Source organism: Silurus meridionalis, chromosome 25 (genome assembly GCF_014805685.1).
Source record: "Silurus meridionalis isolate SWU-2019-XX chromosome 25, ASM1480568v1, whole genome shotgun sequence".
NCBI lineage: Eukaryota > Metazoa > Chordata > Actinopteri > Siluriformes > Siluridae > Silurus > Silurus meridionalis.
In genome coordinates, this window is record NC_060908.1 from 10,676,218 (window position 1) to 10,704,200 (window position 27,983).

Here is a 27,983-nt window from a genome sequence, read left to right on the forward strand (position 1 = left end):
AGATACGACTAAAAAAAAACACACACAAAAAGAAATAACACAATCTACTCTATTCTCAGATAGAGATTCCAATGTGATGGATATGTGCATGGACTTGCTAACCTGTCAATCCTGGCTCAATCTGCATCTTGCTTGCATACAACATTAAACACAAACATAACTGATAAAACAAGATTCGAACAAATATTGAAAAGCATCTAACAGACAAATACAAACAAATTTTTTTGCTAGAAAACTAAAAGTAATTCAATAACGGCCAAAAAAAGCTTGTGTTCACGTGGGCTGAAGCGTTGGATAGCCTTTTCTGCCATGCTCGATTTAAAGTTGAATTTCAAAGGCATCTCCATGATCGCCTGATCTAGCAATAATGAAGACTGACTTCTGGTCCATGAATTATGTAAAGAGCTGCAGAGAGAGACAGAGAGAGACAGGGGAAGAGAGAGAATGCAGCAAAAAAAATCCTGCAAGCAGAAAAACATGGAAGCATGTAGACCAGTGCTCATGCATGTAATTATGTGTACTTTAACATAAAAAAAAGCAAAGCTTCTACATAAAAATGTTTGCTATTGCCCTCTGCCATAATCAAGGCACAGAAACACGAGCGACATGCCCCAATCCCCCAAACCACACACGGAGACGAACATCACAGAAGTGCATTTATTGTACAGTATATTGGGCTATGTTTCCAATGGCAAACACAGAGCTCTGATTATACATGAACTGAGAAAAGATGAACTGTTCTAATCAGGCAGTCGGTCTCGCAACCACAAAACAAAAACAAACAAAACATAACAAAACAAAACAAAACAAAACAAAACAAAACAAAACAAAACAAAACAAAACAAAACAATAACTCCTCCTATTTTATTTAGTTCGTTTTTTCAGCATTTTTGAACCTTAACTCAAAAGATCTTATTTGATAGTTTCCATGCTAAACCTTTTAACACAAAAGTTAACTCTGCATGAGGATAAGACATTTAACTGTACAGATAACGATGCATTATGTATAGTAGTGATTTGTAGCTAGTACAGAAAAGTTCCTTCTTTAGTTATCCCTTTGTATTTCAGTAGTGGTTTTGGTTAGTTCATGGTATTTGAAAGATTATGCACTTGTTATTCCTCTGTCACCAAGAAATGCTGGACAAATGTAGTCACAATTTCCACTAACAAAGAAATTAAAGTAAATACTGTAGGGATAATGCTGAGGAAGTCTCAAGGTCAAAAGAGGTCAAAATCCATCACTTCATTTCCACTCCGGGCCTGCCACTCTTTTGAGCTCATGGCATTCCTTTTGTCCATGTGTTTAAGCCTCAGAACCTAGTGAAGTCCTGGTAGGACTGGGGGGCAGGCGGGCAGCTGCACTGTGCTCGGTACGAAAGCTATACTCATACTGGGACAGAAGAAAAAACACACACATACACACAAAGAAGAAGAGAATGAAATTATCAACATAAATATGTTAATAGGTAACACACTGAATTGCCATCAGCAATTACATTTATTGTAGGATTCATGCCATACAACTCTTGCTTATCAAGCAAATCAAGTCATCAGTTATCAAGCAAAATACAAAACCTGTGTTTGATTTTCAAAACAGCAGGTTTTATTTTTATACACAATGAATAAATAAACACAAGGGACAACATGGGTGCCTGACTGGTCTGTGCAAGCAAGATGCAATGCACAGTAAAGGTCGACCGATTCATGTTTTGCCGATTAATCGGCACAGACAATTGATTGCTGGAACGGAAAAAATCCATACCGATGGTTTTTCCGGGTTTTTTCTGTGGCTGGAGCAGCTGAGAAGGTCTGCTGCCATTATATAGAACGAGAGCAGCCTCTAGAGGCGAATCACTGACACTACATGCTGTTTGTTGGTGTGCCTTTTATTTATTTATTTATTTATTTATTTATTTATTTATTTATTTATTTATTTATTTTATTCTATTCACTTTGAATTTAACCTTTTACTTATTTGGAGTTTCAGTTTGAAGGCATGTCTTTTATTTTCCTCAATATTCATTAAAATAAAGAATATATTCATTTTTATTTCATTTAGCACATTTCCATGATTCAGTAGTGTTTTATTATTATTTTTATTTTTGTAATAAAGTTCAGTACTAAATTACATAAATAGTTATAATTGGGTTATCCAGTATTCATTTAAAAAACTTAATTGGTTATCGGTTATACGATCCATCCAGTCAACCTCTAATTCACAGTGTATTCTGACACCTTCCTATCATTGATAGCACATTTTCCTATTTGTGCTATAGTAGATCAGGCCAAATTACGATGACTAAATGACTGGGACAGAGTGTCTCCAAAACAGCCGGTCTTGTACCCCACACAGTCACAAAAATTTGATTCAATTCAGCACTCTTGTATCATCAAAATTATTATTATTTTTTTTTTTAGATTTTTTTTTCACCCACAATGCTATCATTAGGTCATGCTCAAGAAATAGATATGCCACAGTACTCACCTCTTTTTCAATCTCTGCAAGGGATTTTATCCTTATGCCCATCAAGTCAACCTGTTGTAGCTGTAAAAGTGAGCAAGAAATTAGATAAAGATAAAACAGATACCAATGAACATAAATACTGTCAAGGTTAAGGCTTGAAGCAGCGGTAAATAAATTGAATTTTTGGATGGCTGGATGGAAAGAGATGCTGATCTCATTGACGTGCCTAAAAAGGGTATCCTGAAGCCAGGTTCTTTAATATTTCAGTTATATTCTGGGAAGAAATGTACAGCTGGTGCTCTTTAGGTAAGGTGTAATAATAATATTATTAGTTTAACGTTTACTATGTTTGGTATTTGGAGGAGACATTCTAGGAAGTGGCATTAAGCCTGTAGAGCATTATAGACTATATAGGATATTATTATATAGATTATAGGATATTATTTAGTTTAATTCAATTCAGCTTTTTGCATAGTGCTTTTAGCAATGGACACTGTCCCAAAGCAGCTTTACAAATATAAATAAATAATAATAAGCGCCGAATCCTAGCCACTAGACCACCAGGCAATATATGAATTATTAATATTAATTAATTAATATAAATGTATAGAATAGTGCCTATACAGTGGCAACAATGGCAAGAAAAATCTCCCTGAGATGTTAAGAGGAGGAAACCTTGAGAGGATCCAGAGTCAAAAGGAAACCCGTCCTCATCAGGGTGGCACCGATTTTACCAAGAAAGAATGGATTACATTAAGCACCAAGAACAGAACTACTCTCCAAAACTTATAAAAGGACCAGACCAAAACTTACCAAGGAGCCTGGCGAGAAATAAGCCGAGAAATCAATGGCAAAAAGTAAGAAACCGCAGGAATATCAGTATTTCTGATTGCACTTGGTATATGACAACCGGATATATTTTTTACATGTCTGGGTTTTGGAGTAGGCTGGTGGTTTCTCCTGAGAAACATCCAATCTCAACTAAACATCCCAAACCTAAACTAATGAGAACAAGTGCAAAAGGTCTGGTGCAGAAACAAAATCACATCATGAGAAGAACACCAGTGGGCAGCATGAGGCTTTAGGACTGCTTTTCTTTAGTCAGAACTTGGGCTTTTATAAAAATGGATATAATCATAAAAAAGCTACAAATGCAAAATCTTCAGGTCCCTGCTGGTAAGCTGAAGGGAAATATAACTACCTTTCAGCATGAAAGAAAATACACCCAAATAAAAAAAAGAATGGTTTGAATAAAAGATGGTCAATGTTTTTGAATGAGCGAACTGAAAGGTATTCAACAGAATATTAGTTTTGCCAAGTTATTTGATGTTTTTTTATTTAGGTCTACTCCTGAGCCAAAACTTTCCTATCTGTCTCAGGTCTAGGTAAATAGAAATAACAAATATCTCTTGGTTTGACCTTTATTCGTCCAATCTACTATTGCAATCTGAGACATCTTGCACAATCATTTTTTAAAGATTTAATCGAAGGCAACCGGAAACACTTTTAAATCTCGAAACCGAAATGCTGTAAATGAGATTGTCAGAGATTTTAGATTACTTCAGGATTACAAAGAAATCATAATGACAAAAGGCAGACTTACATCACTGGATGCACATGCAAACTTCTCAGAGATCACAAAGGGTACTCCATCCATAGCTAAAATTAAAAACAGTGGGAAAAAAAAAAACAAATCCAAATATGAAAGAAATAACAAAATATAATCCTGAAGTAGAATTATTGAGGTATAAGAACCTTGAAATAGAATCGAAAGGGAAAAGATTAATCGCCAACCGAGTAGCGGCATCATATTAGTAACACATGTAAAGGTATTGTTAAAGGAAGCAATTAATTCATATTGGTACCTATCCTGTGCTTTGTACACAATGATGAAAGTTTTTACCCGAGATGGCATATAGGTTGGAGCTTTGGTGTTCGTAGTCAGGTCGAGTGGTACTCCTCCTAAAACTGGCAGGTAGGGTCATGGATATGTGTCTGAAATAACACATCATTTCCTTATAATTAAACACTAGCCCACAATTTATTACAAATTTATTCATTTTATTCATTCTTAATTTTACTCACTACTGCCCCAATTAAACCTATCAATTAATTTCTTCTCTTTCATTTTCTGTTTTTCTTTCATTCATTTTCTGTTTTTCTTTCTTTCATTTTCTGTTTTTCTTTCTTTCATTTTCTGTTTTCTTTCTTTCTTTCTTTCTTTCTTTCTTTCTTTCTTTCTTTCTTTCTTTCTTTCTTTCATTTTCTGTTTGTCTTTCTTTGTTTCTTAGCAACTCTCTTCTTCTTCTTTCGGCTTCTCCCATTAGGGGTCGCCACAGCGGATCATCCGTCTCCATACCCTCCTGTCCTCTACATCTGCCTCTTTCAAACCAACTACCTGCATGTCCTCCCTCACCACATCCATAAACCTCCTCCTTGGTCTTCCACTTTTTCTCCTTTCTGGTGGCTCCATCCTCAGCATTCTCCTACCGATATACCCCATGTCCCTCTACTGCACATGTCCAACCCATCTCAATCGCACCTCTCTTACTTTGTCCCCAAAACGTCCTACATGCGCTGTCCCTCTAATAAACTCATTTCTAATCCTGTTCATCCTCATCACTCCTAAAGAAAACCTGAACATCTTCAGCTCTGCAGATACTCTTCTATCACAAATCACTCCTGCTATCACTCTTCTCCACCCACTCCACCCTGCCTGCACTCTTTTCTTCACTTCTCTAACACACTCTTTATTACTTTGCACTGTTGACCCCAGGTACCTGAACTCCTCCACCTTCTCCTTCTCTCTTTTCCCTGCAACCGCACCACTTCACTGCGCTCCCTTTCATTCACACACATGTACTCTGTCATACTTCTACTGACTTTCATTCCCCTTCTATCCAGTGCGTACCTCCACCCCTCCAGGCTCTACTCAACCTGCTCCTACTTTCACCACAAATAACAATATCATACGCAAACATCATAGTCCATGGAGACTCCTGTCTGACCTCCTCCGTCAACCTGTCAATCACCACCGCAAACAGAAAAAGGGCTCAGATCCGATCCTTGATGCAGTCCAACCTCCACCTTGAACCAGTCTGTCGTTCCTACTGTACACTTCACTGCTGTCACACTGTCCTCATATATGTCCTGCACCACCCCTCACATACTTCTCTGACACACCAGACCTCCTCATACAATATCACAACTCCTCTCTCGGCACCTTGTCGTAACGCAACCCTCCCCATTTATCCGGGCCTGTGACCTGCACAAAAAGTACACTGGCTTGTGCAACCCTAATGACTGGGTTCCGAAGCAACTCTCTATGATTAAAATGCTTAGTGACACAGGACACTCTATCAACAGCCTAACAATCACATAAAACTACTACTAAAAAAACATTTATATTTATTTTAGATTATATTGGTTCATGTAATTTACACAGAACCTTTAGCAGACATCTGTCTCAGGGACCAGCACAACCAGTGAAGACCAGGCTAATGAATTTTGGTCGGAACAAAGGATGGTGAGGTTTTTCCTTATGAGCTTATGTATTTGCCATAATAAGAGTTGCACATTAGTTAGCTGCCACAGAATTTCCAATCTAATAAGCTATAAATGCTAAAAAGCTATATGTAGGTTTTGATGCATACTGGGTGTTGTGTATTTTTGGTCATGTTTCATGGAGAGCTATTTTGTGTAACTAGTGTCTAGTACATGCTCCAGTTCTTTAAACTACAATGGCAATCACCAGTAGAACTGGCAAAGTTTTAAAAACATTACATTTGCTCTTTAATTTTTTTTTTCCCAATGAAGGGCATTTTGATGAATGCCACAACCTGCAACCTCAAGGCATTAATGGATGTCCCCCAATTCTTCTTGGACATTGAACTATCCTTCTAGACATTGTGTATACCATGGCACACTTTAGTTTTTCTTTCCTTCACAGCCACCAAGGGATACAGGTTTTCTGCTGCCTCTTTCTCTGGCTCTTGAGAATTATCCAGATACATTTCCCTCAGCGGACTTTACACTTTATTTACAGCAAAGCTTTGAGCAAGCTTAGAAATATGTCAATCATGACCATTATCCACAGCTGGCTGAGCCTGCAGTGACTTCATGCTGTTAGCAGTGTGTGAGTATGTGTTGTGTGTGTGTGTGTGTGGAATACTCAAGCAACAAGTGTTAAAGTATTACATAAAATATAAATATACAAATACGTCATGCACGTTATAAGAAAGGGCACAAAGCAATATCACAAATATTCATAAAGGTGTCTGTCTAAAATACTATTCTTTTATGGCCTACCTAAAGAAATATAAAAAGCTTTACTATGAAGCAGTTGATTTTTTTTTTAAATCAACTGTAGAAAATACCCAGGAATCTGCTCTACCCAATGCTAAATCTAAACATGATTTTGCACTTTTCTTCATTTGGCTTCTCCCATTAGGGGTCACTACAATGGATCATCCTTCTTAATAACCCTTTATTATCCCCTACATTTGCCTCTTTCACCCCAACCACCTGCATGTCTTGCATGCTCCATCCTCAGCATTCTCCTACCAATATACCCTATGTCCATCCTCTGCACATGTCCAAACCATCTTAATCAAGCCTGCCTCCCTCTCCCTCCCCTTTTCTCCAAAACATATGATTTTGCACTTGACTTCTCACACCAAAAACATTGATTTAAAACATGATTATTCTATTTTTCTATTTCTAAACAAAATTTGCTCAGGCACACATACTTGGGCAGGACAGGAACTGAAGTAGAGTTGGTGACTGTTTGTACACTGGTGGTGGTAGCAGTGCCGGAAGCGTTGTTTTGTGTGGGAGAGCAGTCTTGAGTTCTAGGCACCTTCCCCATTCGGTACCAGATCCCCATGTTGTTCAGCTCACTGTGGAAAAATGCTCACTTAGTTTAGGAACTCAAAATAACAGCCAACAATGAACAGCAATGTTTTACATTCCCATTTGAACAGTTATGCATCCAACCCTCTTCTCCTAGCTAGGATATATGTAATGAATATCACTTAACAGATGTGTGTGTGTGGTGTCTCTGACTATAGTTATGTTTACATAGCGTTAAACATGAGGGAAGCATTTCACATTGCTGGCATTTAAAAATATTTATCTGCATGTTTTAATATTTACAGAGCCTAAAAACAGACAATATGTTATAGCATATGTTAGTGAATAAAGATGTTATGATGCTCTCTGTAGCAGCAGTGTAGAATTGTACCCTGGGGTGGATTGGATTTGCTGAGCTTTCTTGCTGATGGTTGATACATTGCAATTCTTTGCTATCTAGGGGGAAGTTTGTGGGCACTTCAGGGGTTAATTATTGAACCTCCTGGTGGGGAAATTATTGTTGGTAATAAACCATGCTCTTCAGCCCCTGTTGTGCATATAATACTGTTTAATTAAATGACAATTTAGGATGAACACAGAGAAGTTGGATGGGAGGTGGATCAATATCTGCTTTTACTTTGGTCCCTTATTGGCAGCTGTGCAATTAGTTAGAGTGTGACTTACTACTACTATGTAGTATTTCATCGCTGTTAGATATTCAGTAAATAATAAATATAAGCTCAAATGCAGACTATCGGGTAAAATGTAAGGCTCCTCATTAATTGGAAGTAGTATTATCAGAAAATGAAAGCATTTAATAACAGCAGCAACTCAGTTAAAAGCAAAACACCAGTCACAAAGTGAGGTCACTGAGTGCTGAAGCACACAATGCGTCACCAATGCTCTGCTTATCCATAGCTCAAGAGTGCCAAATTTCCACTGGCATTAATATCGGTACAAAACCTGTGCAGCCTGAGCTTAATGAAATGGGTATCCATGGTTGACTGGTGCATCGGACAGAGTGGTGAAAAGCTCTGGACTCTGGAGAGACGAATCAAGCTTCTCTGTTTGGCAGTCTGATGGCGTTTAATTACTGACAGCATTTTGCCAACTGTAAAATTTGGTGGAGGAGAGATAATGGTGTGGAGCTAGGTTGGGATCCTTCCAGTGAATAGAAATCTTAATGCTTCAGCACACCAAGACATTTTGCACGGAGGCCTTTTCCTATTCCAGCATGGCTGTGACATAGTGCATGAACCATGGTCCATAAAGACATGGTGGAATGAGTTTGATGTGGAAGAACTTGACAAGCCTGCACAGATCCCTGACCCTCATCAAACACCTTTGGGGTGAACTGAAACAGAATGCCAGGCCTTCTCATCTCATGACGTTACAATTGCTCTACTAAATGAACAGGTAATAATTTCCTTAAAGCCTTCACAAAAGCAAGGTAGCTGTTATAGCTGTAAAAGGGGGACAGACTCCATATGAATGAATATGCATTCAGAATGTGATTTCATTATCATCTATGTAGGTATAATGGGCAGCTATTCCAATATGTTTATCCATAGAATGTCATGTCATTTCAGCAAAATTAGAAAACAAATGTCCCTGTAGCTTCTTTAACATTTCTATAGGTCTCATAGCAGCCTCCCTGATACGTTTTAATCTCATCAAACAATAAACCTTGTATGTATATGTATATATATATATATATATATATATATATATATATATATATATATATATATATATATATATATATATGTGTGTATATATATATATATATATATATATATATATATATATATATATATATATATATATATATATATATATATATATATAATCACTTTATTCCAACTGACCCTATGAATGTATACTGTGGTGGGGCTTGTTTAGAGCGTCCCAGGATGCGGATGTCGCAAATTGCTGCTTCCGTGGAGTCCCTTGGAATAAACTTAATACACAGCCTCCGTTTCCTGAATGCTGGCTCCTCTGAAGAAACAAAGATTGAAGTAGAAAGAATAATGGAACAAAAGTAGCAATAGGGTTAAAGGCACAGGTTATAACTAATTCAATTATTCATTAATGCTTTATTATATTGCACATTTAAGTACATTTAAAAAAAGAAACATGATCACCTGCAACCACTATTAAGTGAAAAAGACATACAAGTATAACAAATACGTTTACTGAAGTTTTGGACTAAATCTGTTTGCCTTCTCTCTCCACTAGCTTTTCCCCCTACTGATTTGCTGTGGCATAGCTTTGTCTAAAAAAAGATATGATTAATAGGAGGATACATGATCTAGCAAATAGAGCTAACTACAAGAGCAACAAACCCCCCCCTCCTCTCTCTCTCCACTTCTCTCTCTCTCCTTCCCTCTCTCCTGTAGCTCTTTTGACCCCTTTTAATCTCACCAACACTTAATAAAACACAAAACAAAAAATTCAACAACAGCCTCATCCTTACCTCTAACCCTCCATTTACATTCTGGCGCTTAAACACGGCCCATTTCCTTACTGACTAAGTATGCTGGACAGGTGAAGCTGAGCAGGTGTTTCCGGCTCTTAAGGAAACTCTGATAAGCTCTGATAAGGAATCCCAACTTCATACTCCCTATCACTGGTAACATAAATGACTCTTAAACAGGCCTGGGTGCCATGTGGAGCAAGAAATGTACAACACCATCCAATCTGACCTCCACTGTGTGATGATATACCACAGTGTAACAGGAATCTATCAATATTGAAGGGGCAACAGATTTGTTTATTATCTCAATGGAAGACATTTCACACTGGTCACAAATTGCCTTAATACAATTTTGAACAGGGAAACATTTCATCACTTGTTGGTTCCTCTTGTGCAAAACCGCCTCTTTTTACACACATGGCCTCTTCCTTTCTTACACTTTCCCTCACTCCTACCATTTCATTTCCCCACACTTATCAATAACTGTTTTTGTCCCTTAAAATAGGAAGACAATACATTTTAAGCTGGAAGTCTGAAATTAAGTTTATATTTATTAATTTAATATCAAATCCAATATTATGTGGTAGACAGAGGAACAATTACTTTGTCAAAGTATAAACACAAAGAAATAACTGCATATAGACAATAAAACTGCTAAAGAATGTTAAAAGACATTACAGTATGAAGAAAAAAAAATCAAGCTTTGTGAAAAAAATATTATATTGCCTAAAAGAATACAAGCACAAAAAAGAGAGATGCATACGTGTGTCCACTGTCTCCTGAATTGGGATAAAGCCGACAGGCAGCGTGTCTTTAATGTCAATCAGCTTCATATCCACCAGCACATTTCCTAAATGACTCTGTGGAAAGATGCACACAATGCATACTGTAGTTACAGTGGTTACAATATTAGATTTCCGTGGACACGTTCCTTTTCATTTAAGAAAAAATTAAAAAAATCCATTGTTTTAAAATAGATGAAAATCTCTGCTATATTTAGATTAAATGAAATAAGATTGTATTGTCATGGTGAAAGGTACATGTACAGAGCCAATGAAATGCAGTTAGCATCTAATATTCATATTTACAATACAATGCCACTGTGTTTCTTGAAATATATGAACTTTTAAACATCACACGCTATACAGTGGAAATTTTCCACACTTTGACACATTGATTGCCACCGCAACACAATTCAAGTTACCAGAATTCCTTTAAAAATGTAGAATATTCAATTTGTGTGTACCAATTTCTCTGTATAAATTTGATTATCGATTTTTAAAGTGAATCTTAAAAAAGCATTTGATAAGCCTGAGTTCCTGTTGCTGAGGGAGGCCACTTTAACAGGGTTTTATTATTGGAATGTTTATTAGATTAAACATTGAACACAGTCCTCACAGACTGGTTTTATAACCATAAAGACTGTATAAAACTGTAGAAAGAACATCACTTATAATCTTATACTCCAGTGCTCATGTTAGTTCTCACTCTCCAGTGTTCTGTATTGTTGAAACATTTATGATCACACTCTTGATGTCACCCAGATGAGGATGGGTTCCCCTTTTGAGTCTGGTTCCTCTCAAGGTTTCTTCCTCATAACATCTAAGGGAGTTTTTCCTTGCCACGGCTGCTCATCAGGAATAAATGCACACCATTCACCTTGACTGTTGATTTCTGTAAAGCTGCTTTCAGACAATGTCTGTTGTGAAAAGCGCTATAGAAATAAACTTGACTCAAAGAAAGGGCTTTTTTTTTTTGCTATACACTGAACCACATCAATAGATGTATTTGAGATGATTGAACCAAAATGTCAGATTTTATTTCCTTCAAATTCATTTTTGTTAATATTTGGTTGCATTTTATTTGCTTCCAATGCCTGCATTAAGCTGGCAACCCAATGATATCACCAATAGGTTGAATTCTTTTTTTGTGGTTCTTTTCCAGGCTTCTAATGAGGCCTCTTTCAGTTTCAGGTTTCTCTCTTTAGTCTCCTATTTAGCAGAATGCTTAATCTGGTTAGGGTCTGCTGATCTAAAACCTACCACTTCCTCAAACAAAGTTATTTGTTATATTTTAATCAAATGATACATAATTAAATTAAATTTAATGCATCTGTAAACTGGCAGCAAGAATTATTCTGTAGACCTCTCATGTAATTCTGATTCTACCACCTTAAGGAACTGGAATAAATATAAAATGCTCAAACTGACTAACCAGTAATAGACTAAAGTCACTGACAAGGATCTTCAGTCTCAAATGGGAGCTAATTAGAAGAGATCCTCAACATTTGTGGGACAACAGGAACCTGAATAATTTTCCAACAAACTTCAATAATTAAATGAAAATGGTATTTTCCAGTTTTCCAGAGATGATGAAACAGCGAAACAGTAGAGGAATTCACTGAGTGAGTTTCTGAGGCTGTTAGGAAAAATAAAACTGGTTTGGTCAATGATGACGAGAAACAACACAAGGTTTGGACAAAAACTTTTATCAGCACCGGCTGATAAAAGACTGATGAACCACTAATAAATAATACTGATGAACCACACTACATATGCTGAAAGATCTGCCACAGTTTCAGCTTCAGGCATTTCAGTTCTCTCTACATGGACTAAAGTCTGGAAGAGGAACTGCTGGCAAGATGAGGACAAGCTGAAAATTCAGGTAGCAACAGGTTCTCAAATTCTCTGGGACAGCTCTAGATTAAAATATTATCAATGATAATTAATTCTGATTTTCCTTTAAATTAATTTCACACTCAATTCATAACGTTGGTGCACCAGGACTTTCAATAGTCAAACCATGCAGTCAGCCACTGGCAACTAAAGTAGGAACTAAGATGATTAGTCACAGTTTTAGTATCTGCCTGATGTCCTGTAAACCTTGGGCAGAGATCTGCTGACAATATTCAAATCCAAATGTCACAAACGATACTGTAGGTTACTGTAGTGTTTCCAGGGCAGTTAATGAAACTTTAATAGCTGACAACATATATCACAATTATCAAATTAGTGGTGTATATGTACAATTCAACCATAAGCAGCAAATGCTATTTAAGGTTGAAGAAAGTGTACATTGCATATCATTGGAAAAACACAAACTAGTGGATACAGAATGTTTTAACATGCATACAATAGAAAAGAGTTACTTTTACCTTTTCAGCATCATTACAAACCTTTTTTTTCTATTGTAGTAATAAGAATTTGACAATATGTGTGCAGTCAGCAGTCAATTAATCCTTTTTTTTTATTTTATTTTTTTTATTCAGGCAGCAAGGCCTGATAAAGCTTGTGATCATGATAAATAAACACAGCCTCTATTAAACTGAACAAACAAACTGAATTAAATTAAATAACCTTAGTAGTTTTTCTCTTTATCATTGCTGAGATGTTTCTACACCTTGACAGAAATCTAACTATGGAAAAGTTTATTGATTGGAAATGATTTGAAAAGGCACACACCTCTCTATAAAGGGCTGTAAAGCTGTCAATGCATATCAAAGCAAAGAATAAGCCATGAGGTTAAAGAAACAGCGTACAGTGCTCAGACAGGATTTTTGCTAAGCACAGATCTGGGGAAGGCTGCTGAACTGAAGATTCCCCAAGAGCACAGCGGCCTCCATAATTCTCAAACTGAAGAGATGTGGCACAAACTGTACTCATCCAAAAGCTGGTCACTGAGCCAGGGGGAGAAGGGCCTTAGTAAGAGAGGTGACCAAGAACCTGATGGAAGCCCATTTGAAAGACCTTAAGACTGTGAAACAAGATTCTCTGGACATTTATACAGAGCATGACATGTAGTGGAATGCTTTGAAAGGCTAAACCCAGCTGAGTACCGTAATTTCCGGACTATAAAGCGCACCTATATATAAGCCGCACTGTAATTTTACAAATATTTATATTTTGAACATAAATAAGCCGCACCTGTCTATAAGCCACAGGTGTCTACACTGAAACTAATTAACTTTACACAGGCTTTAATGAAAGACACGTTACACACGGTGTAACGGGTGAAATATGTTGCGCTTCCTTTAGGAGCATAGCGGTATTTTGGGAATAGCCTGCCACTGCATTTTGTCGGTATTACTGCATGTGTGGAGACCGAGGATTATGTCCTTATTATTTGATGCTGATTTCTAAGTTTCTTTGACTAACCCTTAACGCTGTTGCCAAGAAAAATAAAAAAGCACAAGTTTTGGAAACCCGTCTGTGCTTATATGATTTCCGTTGCAACTGGAGTTAGCGAGCTCTCCCTTCACCCAGACTCAACGCGTTACAACGGCTTGTATCTAAACAGTAGCCGACCAAGAAAGTCATTGTTCACTGTCTTCCTCCTTCCTTTCACAACTATTTCTCTCGGGAGTTTATCTTTTGGCATCGGCGTGCGTTTAAAAAAAACCTTTTTTTCTCCCGAAGCCGTGCAGCTCAGAACACAGGTGAGGTGCGTTTTTTCGTTTCCGTTCGGAAATTTCGTTGGTCTAATGTTATGGGGCTCAGTTTTTTGGCTTGAAGTTTATGAAACCGGAAAAAACCCAGGAAAAATTCATAAATTAGCCGCTTCGTTGTTTAAGCCGCGGGGTTCAAAGTGTAGGAAAAACGTAGCGGCTTATAGTCCGAAAAATACGGTATCTATTTTACCTCTGTAAGAGGATACAGAAGGGAGAAATAAGATAACAAATGATAACTGACAGATGCATTGCTACAAGCCTGGGAAAAAAAAAGAATGCAACAGTTTGATGATGCCAGTGAGTTGCCAGTATAATGCAGTTAATGCAAGCAAGGGATATGTAACCAAATATTAAATACATTATAGCTATCCAACAGTTTTGCTCACCTAAACACTGTGTGGTCTTCCAGCAAATTGCTATGGTCTAAGTTGTCCTAACCCTAGATGTAAATATTAGGAAATAAAAACTTCAAACCTCTATCATCTTGCAAGCACAATTTCTTGAGTATATAAAAAGAAACAAAAGAATTGGGCTTTGGCATAATTTGCAACTTTGGCAAGCTACCAAAAACAGGAAGTAAGGTAACAGCACATTTTGCCTTCAAAAATATAGCACACTGCCGTTAGAGCAAGAACAGAATGTCCCAGTGGTTTCTGGTCTTTGTCCATCATTATGGGTGGTATTTGGTCCCATTTATTACTGTTTACTGCAACATTTTAAACAAATCTTTAACATACAAATTGCATTGAAAAACGAACATATTTCCAATTGGATTTTTTTTATTAACAATGTATAATAGGTGATAAAATCTAAACGCAACTGATATTTTGCCTCATGTTTTATTTATTTTTTGTATATTTTATTCTAAATATGGTTCAAAATCAACAAATGGCAATTGCAATCTGTCAGTTTTTTTTGCCAATTAATTTTTCATCTGCCTATCACACGCTACCGAAGGGACACAGATGGTACACATTTGTATTGCCATTTTTCTAATTAGCATTCGAAATTAAAATAAAGACACAAACTATGTACAATGTGAACCATCATGTCAGAGGCTTGTGTGGAACCCTCGAAATTCTGTATATGCATAAACTAAAATCAGGAGAAAATGTGCATGACTTACATTTTCCTTGGAGAAGACCCTAGTGAAGCAAAGGTAGCGTGTCACTTTGGATTTGAACAGCCCATCTTTCCATAAGTCAGCATCCATTCCATCTGTGGTATATGCAACCTTTGTGAAAGAAAAAGAAAAGAGAATGAATGAGAGACGGACTGTTTACATTTAAGGTTTTTCGGCAGACACCATTTTATCAAGCGAGAACTATCTAATTTGCACTGGCATCTTAGTGGTGGTGAGAACCTTACAAGCAGAAGTCCAACATCTTAACCACCAAGTACATTTATTATATACAGTATGTAGAGCTGGGAACCCAGAAATGCTATTGATAATGCAGATTACTAACACTTCTCACTTAGTTTTTATGTCTTCACAAGTTTGTCTGTCTCACAGAGAGAATGAGCGAGATTGATATAAATCAATTCATATTGTTTCATACCTACAGACTGATAAATGGGTTCCTGAGCAATATACAGCAGTGCTACACCCCAGCCAGTAATATTGAAATAAAATATCTGAAATAGAATTAAAAGTGTAATTGTGTATTTGACACTGCTGTTGTGACACTTCACCTCATATAAACATAAAAAAATTTATTGTGAAGTAGTGAAGACTTTAGTGCACATGTTGGATTTAAAATCTCAAAGCAGAGATTCACCTCAAGTGAATGTTTTTTTATTGTATCTAATGTCATTGTGTGCATATTAATTTCTTTGATTCTCTGTTCTGTAGGTCTGTGTTTAAATCTGAATAAAATATTCACAAAATCAATCATTCATTCCGGTCATTTCTTACAGTTCAGCATCTCTTTATAATCTCATAGTTTTCTTCTCTCACCTGCCTCTTTTCATTCACGCTAGTCATGTTACAGAGGAACAGAAAAAGCAAGATGTGACTTGTTGACCAAATCTGATCTCACTCAAATCACACTACTGTCATGTGAATTTAGAAATGTAAACTTGCAGATGCAAACTAATTAGTGCAGTGGCATATTTTCCGTTGTTAAAAAAGTGATAAAAATGGTGGAGTTGTCTTTCCAGATGCTGTCAAAGTCTTGGACCTGATGTCTAGTAAAAAAAAATTAGATCAGTTAGTTAGGAGACGAATCAGAGTGTGTGCCAAAGACTATACTAGTCTTGACTTATGAAAAGCAGCCTGAGCTAACAATTTTAAATGTTTAGGTTTTAAATCCAGCATATGTTTAAGTGCAAAGTTACAATGTTGAAATATGTGCTTTGTTTTGTTGGTCTTTGCCTTTGGGAGAGCATCAGGTTCAAGCTGAAGGTAGAGGACACGAGCTGAAACAGCATGTATGCCATGATTGTGTGCTTTGTTTGTCATTCCCTTAGACTTGAATTTAAACTTGAACATAGCAAGCCATTAGCAGATTAGAGATTAGGTTGTTTGTGTTTATTTAGAAGGTAGAAGGCACACACTGGGGAAAAAAAAAAAAAACAGAAAAGTAATAGGAAGCCCTGCTGACTGACTACATGGTGATTAATGTTATAGAAGCTACTGCTTTGTGTTACCGCAGTCTTGCTTTGTCTGGTTGAAGCAGTTGTAGATTTGTGTCATGGTTTGTACAAAGCTCCAACAACAGTTCCCTTAGAGAGGCTATGCATGCCTGTGAACGGGAACGATGATATGAGCCAGGCTTTTGATACTACAGATCATCATATTTACAATAGAATCTGGGGTCAGATCTACTTTGACTGATTTTTAGTCAGTCACCAGACTCCAGCATATATTTCACCTCTGAAAGAGGAGACTGAACAAATGACACAAAAATGAAACAACAAAAACAAATGATAGCTGACAGATGCTTTAGTACGAGCCTGGAAAGAAAAGAAGGCAAGTTTGTTGATGCCAGTGGGTTGCCAGCATAAAGTTACTGCAAGCAAGGGATATGTCAGCGAATATTTAAAGGTCTAACCCTAGATGTAAATATTAGGAAATGAAATCTGAAAGTCTCATCCATCATCACACAATCAAATAATCTTGAGTTTATAACAAAAACAAAAGATTTGACCTTGATCTTTTAATACTTTTGGAGGGGACTATATAGGAAAAAAAAAAGTTTTGACATTTGCAAATCTGGCAATCTACCAAAAACAGTAAGTGAGATCACAGCAATAGATCTGGATCAGATTTTATTTGACTGACTGTTATCAGTTTTTCTTCTAAGGTTTTCTTGTGGAACACTAAACATCAAATGATGAATTGCATGGAAAATATTTTATGCTTAAACACTTACCACATCATAGCCAGTGGGTGCTCTGTTTTTCGAGGCAACAACACCTACACCAGTGATGGGGTCCATAAGCATCTCAGGTAGGGCATCTGACAAATCCCGTACCTCAGGCATCAGTAGATTCTAAGCACACAGAGATGAAGAAAAAGCATTCAATACATGATCTCACACTTAAAATGTGCTTATAAATTATCAGAGGTTTCTTTTTTAATTGTAGTTATATTACAGTTGGCATTTCAGAGACTTGTCTGAGAACTCATACAAAGTGCAGATAAAATCCTAGAGCATCCTGAATGTTCTAAAGTCTAGAAAAAATCTTACGTTGTTTAAGTCTAAAACAGATATAAAATAGATTTTATTTGTCCACTGTACTTAAATTAGTTTCGCCTTGATCCATGCGAAATACAGCTTGTTTCCACTGAACAGTGCAGTACCATGGTATTGATTCTTATCCACATACAGAACTATCTTGTACCCTGAGAGCACCTGTTTCCAGTTTTATTACGCATACATACATACACTTTTCTGTAAATAGAATTTGATGCAAACAGCTTTGACACAGGTATGACTTTGCTACAAAACAATTCTGTTTCTTATTCTTGTATGCCTAAACTAAAAAGGGAGGAAAACTTAATAAAAAACTATTTAATACATTTAACCATGATTTGACCAATACCCTGTTTGGCTCAATGCCAACAACTGAATCATTTTATATGTTAGTTACTGTAACAATTTCATATGAATAATTATATACACCTTTGACAGTCAGAGTTTACTAACAGGAAGAAGGTGGGAGTTTAGTTGTTAAGGCATTGGACTTTGGATCAGGAGGTCACAGGTTCAAATCCCACCACCACCAAGCTGCCATCGCTGGGCCCTTGAGCAAAGTCCTAAAACCCTCCCCTGCTCAGTTCTAAGTCGCTCTGGAAAAGGGCGTCTGCCAAATGCTGCAAATGTATATGAAAATATAACAGTAACAATATAGAGGTGTGTAAATTAGCGAAGGCAATGTGCGATGATGTAATATGCTCTAATTTCTTGTAGTATAGGTCATAGTCTCAGAACAGTGCTAGTTAACCAGTGACTATCCAGGGCCAAGGCCAGAGAACAAACAGGCTAAACTGACCGTCTGCTAGCTGCACTGAGTCATCAATCAGGGTCCATCGATTTGAGACTGTGTCTGTCTCCTGAGAGAAACCAAAATGTAGAAATTTTCAGAAAGTCTGTTTAAGTAAGTTGATTAACATTAAATATAAAAGACTGAATGCACAGCCAGCAGCTCTGATCTATAGATAGGATTGTGGAACATTAAATCTCTCACGTCAAAAGCGCTGAATATAAACAAAATTATTACCAACCAGGAGTTTAATGTAATGTGTTTGACAGAAACGTGGAATAAAAACCGAACAAATATCTGGCATTAAATAAAGCGAGTCCTCCTGGGTAGACTTACATACACCAGCCCCGTCTAAATAGAAGAGGAGGCGAAGTCGCAGCTATTTATAATAATAATAATCTAAATGTCACACAAAAAAGTCTCCTGATTTTTTATTTTTTTGCATGTTTGCCACACTTTAAAGTTTCAGATCATCAAACTAATTGAAATATAAATAAAAGATAACGCAAGTAAACACAACATGCAGTTTTTAAATTAAGGTTTTTATTATTGATAGAAAATAGCCCTGTGTAAAAAAGTGTTTGCCCCTAAACCTAATAACTGATTTGACTTGCTGGTGTGTTTTGGATCATTGTCCTGCTGCAGAACCCAAGTTCGCTTTTTGGGTAAACAGCAGAATTCATGGTTCCATTTATCACAGCAAGTCTTCCAGGTCCTGAAGCAGCAAAACTGCTGGTATGATGTTCTTTTTCTGAAATGCGGTGTTACTTTCACACCAGACATAATGGGACACACACCTTCCAAAAAATTAAACTTTTGTCTCATCAGTCCACAGAGTATTTTCCTTGGGGAAAAGTCTTGGGGATCATCAAGATGTTTTTTTTGCCAAAACTGAGATGAGCCTTTATGTTCTTTTTGCTCAGCAGCGGTTTTCGTTTTCGTAGCCCATTTTTGCCCAGTCTCTTTCTAAAGGTGGAGTCATGAACACTGACGTTAACTAAGGCAAGTGAGGCCTGCAGTTCTTTGGATGTTGTTGTGGGGTCTTTTGTGACCTCTTGGATGAGTTGTCGCTGTAATTTTGGATGGCCGGCCACTCCTGGGAAGGTTCTCCACTGTTCCATGTTTTAGCCATTTGTGAATAATGACTCTCACTGTGGTTTGCTGGAGTCCCAAAGCTTTAGAAATGGCTTTATAACCTTTTCCAGACTGATGGATCTCAAGTACTTTCTTTCTCATTTGTTTCTTAATTTCTTTGGATCTCAGCATGATGTCTAGCTTTTGAGGATCTTTTGGTCCACTTCACTTTGTCAGGCAGGTCCTATTTAAGAGATTTCTTGATTGCAAACAGGTGTGGCAGTAATCAGGCCTGGGTGTGGCAGGAGAAATTGAACTCAGGTGTAATAAACCACAGTTTTAACACTTTTTTACACAGGGTCATGTAGTTTAGAATTTAGTTTTCCCTGAATAATAAAAACCTTAATTTAAAAACTGCCTGTTTTGTTTACTTGTGTTATCTTTTACTAATATTTAAATGAGTTTGATGATCTAAAACATTGTGATAGCACATTTGTGTGAAAAAAATGCAAAAAAAAAAAAAATCAGGAAGGAAACTTTTTCGCACCACTGTGGGTATGTGTGTGTGTGTGTGTGTGTGTGTGTGTGTGTGTGTGTGTGCTATATATATATATATATATATATATGGAAAGGTCTCTTCCATTGGATACAATTTAAATATAAATATGAGTGTGAAAAGCTTTTGTGGTTTTGTCTGAAGACACCGAGAAGCCAATCGGTGGTGGAAAACCCATCTGGCGTGAATGCCTACAGAGATTTCAAGTAGAGGTCTGCGTGGGATTTACATGCAATATTCAGTAAACAAGCACAGTTTGATCAAAGCACAGCGGCCACCTCAGCACACAAGGGCAAAAGAATAAAAACATGCAATTACCAGTTATGAAACTTTCCTGGGTAAATAACAGGTGTAACATCACATGAAACCCACTCGGAACCCAAACTTATTCAAAACAGACTTCACAAAAGGTTTTCTGCAACTATTTAGACATATTCTAATCAGTACAAGTACGAGACATCAAGAGCTGATAGTTTCAGTCATGCACACTTGCTGAAACACTATTGCATGTTTTTACAACTCAATGCATGGGGCGTGTGTGCTGTATGCCATGTTCTGAAAGAGACAAATAAGAGTAAGAGTGCATGCACAGAACAGGCTGCTTTACATTTCTGTATGTATAATACATGTCTATTTTTTATTTACTTACAAACCCAAACCTCTCCTGACCCTATTCATGACTTCAGTAGCAGAACATTAATCTCACTCTTACACCAACACCAGCAAACTTATGAAACAGGATTTTTTTAAGGTTAAAATGATAAGATTTAACATACGATTGTAAATCAGATTATATAGTTTAATACCCAAACCTTTCTCCAGTGTACCTGCGAGGTGCAAGGTCACATTTAGCAATGAAACACTACTAAAAGACCAGTCAATACTGTTTTATAGTAAATGCTAATTATGAAATTATTTTATAATCAGTTCTGCTGAATAGGCAAAATAATAACCTTTATAGTAGTAAAAACATTTCATTGCTGTTGAATATTAAACAAAAATGTTTCTTGCTTGTAACTGAACTGTTTTTCCAATAACCTGTTATTCATTCTCATTTAAAGATAAAAATTGCCTGATTTTATTTATACACATGGATATTTGATTACATTTGATTCATTTGTAGATTTGAATGAGGAATGAACACAATATTTCATGGGACCGTGAACTTTGCTGCAGTTGCTGTAGTAGAATCGTAAATATATTCACGGCATCATGACAACACTAATGCATACTGTGTAAAACTTTCACATACAAGTTTCTCCTGGCCATTTTCCTACAAGCATTCAGTGTTAACTTTTCAGTTCGAGGTCACTGGCAAGAAATCAATAAAATCAAAATCTGATGAGTTCGACCCCTGAGCTGTTACATTTTTTTTATATTTGAACTTGTCATTCACCAATACACAGCCTATTGCAAAGTGTGCTTCATTGTGTATTACATGATGAGTGCTTGCTTACATTATGATATCACTAATAATTACTGTGTTATTACATATTACATATGTTTCAGGCCAGGTAAGAAAGTGACTGTTTTGATATGAACTCAAAAAGCATGTTAAAATACAGAACATTTTAATGCTTTAAAACTGAATATCTGAAAATGTGAAAAATAGGTTTCAGTAACATGTGAGTGGGATTATTAAACATACAACTTATTAAATGCTTTTTCAATGTGGAAAATGCAACACTATGACATCAAATCAACTTAAATATAACTATAAAATGTAGGTAACCTTTTGATAATATTGCAGTTTCATGCAAACTAACACTGATGCAATGTTCTAGCAACTGAAAACCTAATGGTGCATGAATGAATTCATTCTGATTCTGTACATCAACACTGTATAACTCGTGATAGGAAATTAAAGTCAAATACAACATACAATGTACAGAAGACATAATATTATTAGGGATGCACCGAAATGAAAATTCTTGGCCGAAACCGAAAACCGAAAAAGAGGAAAGCAAGGCCGAAAACCGAAACACCGAAAGAAATTATGCCAATTATTATTACCATTGCATTTATGGCTATGACTGTGTACTAACCTTACTAAAATCAAGGCATTTCAAATTACAAATTATGAAAATATTTATTTATAGCACATTGCAACAATGCACAGGATAAAATTAATTAAAATTTAGTCTTAAATGTTTAACTTAAATGCACTCATGTGTACATTAAATAATAATGTACAGGCCCTCTGGCCTGCTGAAAGGTTGTAAAATTAAATATGTTCTTTCATAAAAACAAAGTGCATTCAGAACAAGTGCAACTGCTTAAAGATACAATACAACACTATCACTGGGAAACTTCCTGCCTTTTCAAAAACGTTCACCACAGACGGAGTGCGCATGCTCGGAGAGGTTTTGCTTTTCTGTGCCGCGTTTCTCTCATATTCAGCATAGCGATCGGGATGTTTGGATTTCAGGTGATAAATTAAACCCGACGTGGAGAAAGTCTTTGCAGACGCACCCCATCTTGAAATTTCGCGATTACATGTTTTGCAAATCGCTATCCGTGGGTCTTTCTCAGATATACTGAAATACGTCCACACTGACAAGCACGTGCGGGCCACGGATTCTGTTTGCGTCATCACAACAAACTGTTTCGGCCGTGTTTTTTCGGTGATCAAAGTCTTTCAGCCGAAAACCGAAAATGCACAAATTTCAAACCAAAAAACTGAACCCCATAACATTAGACCAATTCAATTTCCGAACGGAAACGAAAAAACGCACCTCACCTGTGTTCTGAGCTGCACGGCTTCGGGAGAAAAAACTTCCATCGGGTGATTTTTAAACGCACGCCGATGACAAAAGATAAACTCCCGAGAGAAATAGTTGTGAAAGGAAGGAGGAAGACAGTGAACAATGACTTTTTGGTCGTCTACTGTTTAGATACAAGCCGTTGTAACGCGTTGAGTCTGGGTAAAGGGAGAGCTCACTAACTCCAGTTGCAACAGAAATCATATAAGCACAGACAGGTTTCCAAAACTCGTGCTTTTTTATTTTTCTTGGCAACAGCATTAAGGGTTAGTCAAAGAAACTTAGAAATCAGCATCAGAAAATAATAAGCACATAATCTTCAGTCTTACACACAATACCGGAAAAAATGCAGTGGCAGGCTATTCCCAAAATACCGCTATGCTCCTAAAGGAAGCGCAACATATTTCACCCGTTACACCGTGTGTAACGTGTCTTTCGTTAAAGCCTGTGTAAAGTAAATTAGTTTCAGTGTAGACACCTGTGGCTTATAGACAGGTGCGGCTTATTTATGTTCAAAATAAAAATATTTGTAAAATTCAGTGGGTGCGGCTTATATATGGGTGCGCTTTATAGTCCGGAAATGACGGTATATGCTCATTAATAACTGACACCGGTAATGACCGCATGTCCATCATTTTTACTTTCAATTCCATTTTGGAATTTATCAAGCGTGAAAGTTGATACGTGTATATTTGTAGCTGTTATTTTTTATGCATTAGAAAGACGCTAGAGACTTTAACTGCAGTCTTGCCAGACCCCCGGCGTTCCTTAGTCTTATTATCAAACACTCAAATATACGGGTCATAGCAGCTGCTATGGAAACCCAAAAGGGTCATACACATTCAAAACATGTTTTGTTTTTTTGTTTTTTTAAACAAAATTTAAAAGTTCTGTGTGCTTGTACATACACTGATTATTAATTTAATTGCAATACTGATCAATATGTGCATTCGTACATATTGTAGGTGTTATTTATTAATAAAAGTACAGTTTTCGGGGTAATGCAGCTGCTGTAGGATATTCAGTGCCTTTAGAAAAAACCTTGTTTACAAAAGTTGGGAAACACCCGATTGTTTATATTTCTTGCCTTGCACTTTGCCAGGCACCTTAAATTTTTCTTTTTGTTTATATGGAACAAGTTAGTTTACAAGCGAAAAGCACAGAAGAATTGAACAGTGAATGACTGGAAAAATGATCTGTGGCCAGATAAGTCCAGATGTAACATTTTTGGCTCTAAAAGAATAACTGATGTAACACAGAGAACAGGAGAGATTATGTTATCTGATAATCTCAGACCCACAGTCAAACATGGAGGGTTTTGGAAGAGGGAAGATTGGAGACTTATTTTCGGTGAAAGAAAAAGTGAACCAACATGGCTACCATTCCATACTTCAACACCAATCGAAAGCAACTTCACCATACAAGACAATGACCCGAAGCATTCGTCCAAACTCTGTTTAAGCTTGATTTAGAGAGCAAACTGTCAGCTGGGGTGTTTTCAATCAAGGAATGGCCTGCCCAGTCACCGCACTGAACTGTTCTGAGTGAACTGGATCGCAAGGTCAGAAAAAAATATCCAACTAGAAACGAACACCTTTGGCAAGTTTTACAAGAACTTTCTGGACACCATGAGTGTGTGAAGCTATTATACATGCTGAGAATTTTTCTATAAAAATAAAGTTTAACATCTGTACATTTATCTATTTGTTTGCTCAAAGTAAATCGTCATACTGGTAAATTACCAAGTTTATTGCATATAAACATAATAAAAAATGAAGAAAAACAATAAAAGTGTTTCCAAACTTTTGACAGGATCTGTAGCATTTAAGGTGAAAATTATTTTGACCAATTATGTAGTACAGATATAGATTTAATCTAATTCTTCTTCTTTGGGGTTTGGGACGCCACAGCGGATCATCCGTCTCCAAACCCCCTGTCCGCTACATCTGCATCTTTCAACCCAACTACCAGAATGTCTTCCCTCTCCACATCTATAAACCTCCTCCTTGGTCTTCCTCTTTTCCTCCTTCCAGGTGGCTCCATCCTCAGCATTCTCCTACCGGTATACCCCATGTCCCTCCTCTGCACATGTCCAAACCATCTCAATCTCGCCTCCCTCACCTTGTCTCCGTAACGTCCTACATGCGCTGTCCCTCTAATAAACAAATTTCTAATTCTGTCCATCGTCATCACTCCCAACGAAAACCTCAACATCTTCAGCTCTGCTACCTCCAGCTCCACCTCCTGTCTTTTACTCAATGCCACTGTCTCTAAACCATACAACATCTCAGGTCTCACCACAGTCCTATAAACTTTCCTCTTCACTCTTGCAGATACTCTTCTATCACAAATCACTCCTGCTATCACTCTTCTCCACCCACTCCACCCTGCCTGCACTCTTTTCTTCACTTCTCTAACACACACTCCATTACTTTGCACTGTTGACCCCAGGTACCTGACCTCCTCCACCTTCTCCACCTCTTCTCCCTGTAACCACACCACTCCACTGTCCTCCCTCTCGTTCACACACGTGTACTCTGTCTTACTCCTACTGACTTTTATTCCCCTTCTCTCCAGTGCATATCTCCACCTCTCCAGGCTCTTCTCAACCTGCTCTCTACTCTCGCCACAAATAACAATATCATTATTTAATATTCTCCAATTTTACATCTGCAAAAACATTACTGTAATAACATTGATAATTTTCAATATATTACCAAACCCTACTATTAAGCTTTTTATAGCAGGTTTATCGATCCCCTGTTAGCTGTACTAGTGTTATGATGACTAATGTATTAGGTTGATTGCATTTATGATGTCATTTATAATTCGACACACCCGGATATCAATAACTGATTTCTATTATAATACGCAATGTGTCAAAAAACATTTACAACCCAGACACAATCAGAACCTGTTGTTACTTTGAGAGCCTATATTCATATTAATGTAATATAATATTTAGTAAATGAAAACAAGAAAATGCACTAAAGACAAGTAATGAATGTTTTTAAATCAAATTCATCAAGTACATAAAAATGTACAATCAAAATCAAATTCGCAATTAAAATGTGTGACCCTTTTTGGCGTTCTTTAGTCGCTGCATTGTCTCATGAGTCATTCAGAGTCTAATCCGTGCCAAAGTCCCTACCTGCACTCTAATCATACTGCACATTGCCCTTAACGATTATTATACACTAACGATTCCTAATAAAACGTTTCTCTCTTTCCCTCTCACACCCTTTATTCTATCTCTCTCTATCGAGTGATCATGTCCTTTTCCTCTTTCCAGACCTGCCGAATGGAGCGAGACCACTCGCTGCACCTGAGGATGGTTCCAAAACCCAGTCTAAAGATCTAAGTGGAGAGTTAAACTCAAGATCCATGAGGAACAATCTGCTAGAATGACTAGAATCAACGTGTGCAGTTTTACACTCAAGTCTCCATTAGTGAACAGTTGATAAACTCAACAATGTTAAAACTATAATAAATCAACATTCTGTATAACCCAGATTTGATTATGGTTCCTCTCAAGGTTGATACCATCTCAGGCACTTTTTTCTTGCCACTGTCACCACCAGCTCACTCATTAGGGATAAACTTATTAGGACTGTTTTCAAAAGAAAAAAACGCCACAGAAAAAAATCCTGAATTGATTGAGGAAACAAGAAAGTATTAAACGGTTACGATGCCACTTTGTCTATACGTGTCTACATGCGAGTTGAAATCGAGTCTGGATGAATTTCCGCTCTGTTGCAGACCCTCATCACTTCACATTGCATAGTTTGTGGACTTTAGTTGAAGACAAGTGTCCCTGTTGTAGTTTCAGCATTTTTCTTAGAGAACTCTATAGCAACGTGTTTGCGAGGCAGATTTTACATAGATCACATAATAATCAATACACAATTTTTCTTTCATATCCAACGAAAGAAAAATGCTGAAACTACAACAGGGACACTTGTCTTCAACTAAAGTCCACAAACTATGCAATGTGAAGCGATGAGGGTCTGCAACACAGCGGAAATTCATCCAGACTCGATTTCAACTCACATGTAGACACGTATAGACAAAGTCTTACACAGAGATTTAAATGTTCAGCATCTCTCAAGTGCATTAGGATTTCTGAAGGGTAGCTGGTGAGCAAAACACCACTATTCTCCTGAAGGCGATTACGGGTTACGGTTTAATAAAAGTTTTATCTGCAACAAAAAAAAAACAATTATAGAATGTAATCAACCTATTTTATTTCTAGTTCAATTGGCTTTTAACAATAGAATGAGTTTTTATTTGATTAGTCTATATGTCGTAAATATTGTTTTAACCAGTTTGCTGGAAGGTTTTACAGGAGACCAGAGTGATGCTGAACCTTCACTTTTCTCCAAGATGTGAGCACTTACTTTATACTGATTGCGAGTAACTGACTTGCTGTATGTGTATTTTGGCTTTATGATTGACTAATAAATGATCATTACAGTCACAAGTGCACAGATCTTTCAAAACTATTGTTATGAGCTTATTTATGCCTAACTGCCCTCTGGATTATCTACTGTTACTCTCGGGAACATGCGCCTGTGTCTCCTCTAAGATGCCTCTCTTGTATCCAGGGTACAGCAGCTGGAGCTGCTCGAGAGCTTCGGCTGAGTTTGAGGCCTAAGCGGAGAGAAGCGCTTGAGAACACATGAGCTTTAGATAATGCAGCAGCTGATTAACTAACTGATAACATCCTCATCTTACCCAGTTAAGGTCAACAATCCGTTTCGAACAGTTCGGTTTACACTGCTAAATCCGCTTCGTCTTCTTCTTCTTGCTCCCTTCTTCCTTATTTCATGCCGTTATCTTGTTCTTCTTCTTCCTTGGGAGTTTTG

The 27,983-nt window shown here is 37.1% G+C and overlaps 1 protein-coding gene across 2 annotated transcripts; it reads right to left on the reverse strand.

Moving 5' to 3' along the window:
- Positions 1-643: 643 nt before the first annotated feature.
- mvb12ba (multivesicular body subunit 12Ba) lies at positions 644-27,982 on the reverse strand. 2 transcript variants are annotated; one of them, XM_046839545.1, is made up of 10 exons: positions 27,853-27,982; positions 17,613-17,732; positions 15,365-15,472; positions 10,555-10,651; positions 9,184-9,313; positions 7,213-7,362; positions 4,368-4,459; positions 4,068-4,123; positions 2,486-2,545; positions 644-1,390 (listed from the first exon to the last, which is right to left on the reverse strand). In XM_046839545.1, the coding sequence occupies exons 2-10, from the start codon at positions 17,721-17,723 to the stop codon at positions 1,304-1,306; spliced, it is 891 nt and encodes a 296-aa protein (XP_046695501.1). In that variant the 5' UTR covers positions 17,724-17,732; positions 27,853-27,982; the 3' UTR covers positions 644-1,303. The 2 variants fall into 2 exon arrangements, with proteins under 2 accessions (XP_046695501.1, XP_046695502.1); XM_046839546.1 differs by lacking the exon at positions 27,853-27,982 and adding an exon at positions 27,516-27,541.
- Position 27,983: the final 1 nt, after the last annotated feature.

Coding starts and splice junctions, on each gene's coding strand:
- mvb12ba (XM_046839545.1), bottom strand. CDS start 17,723: ATGCCTGAGGTACGGGATTTGTCAGATGCCCTACCTGAGATGCTTATG. Junction 10,652..15,364: donor GGGTCTTCTCCAAGGAAAAT/GTAAGTCATGCA, acceptor ATCTTTCCACAG/AGTCATTTAGGAAATGTGCT. Junction 9,314..10,554: donor TCAGGAGACAGTGGACACAC/GTATGCATCTCT, acceptor TTGTTTCTTCAG/AGGAGCCAGCATTCAGGAAA.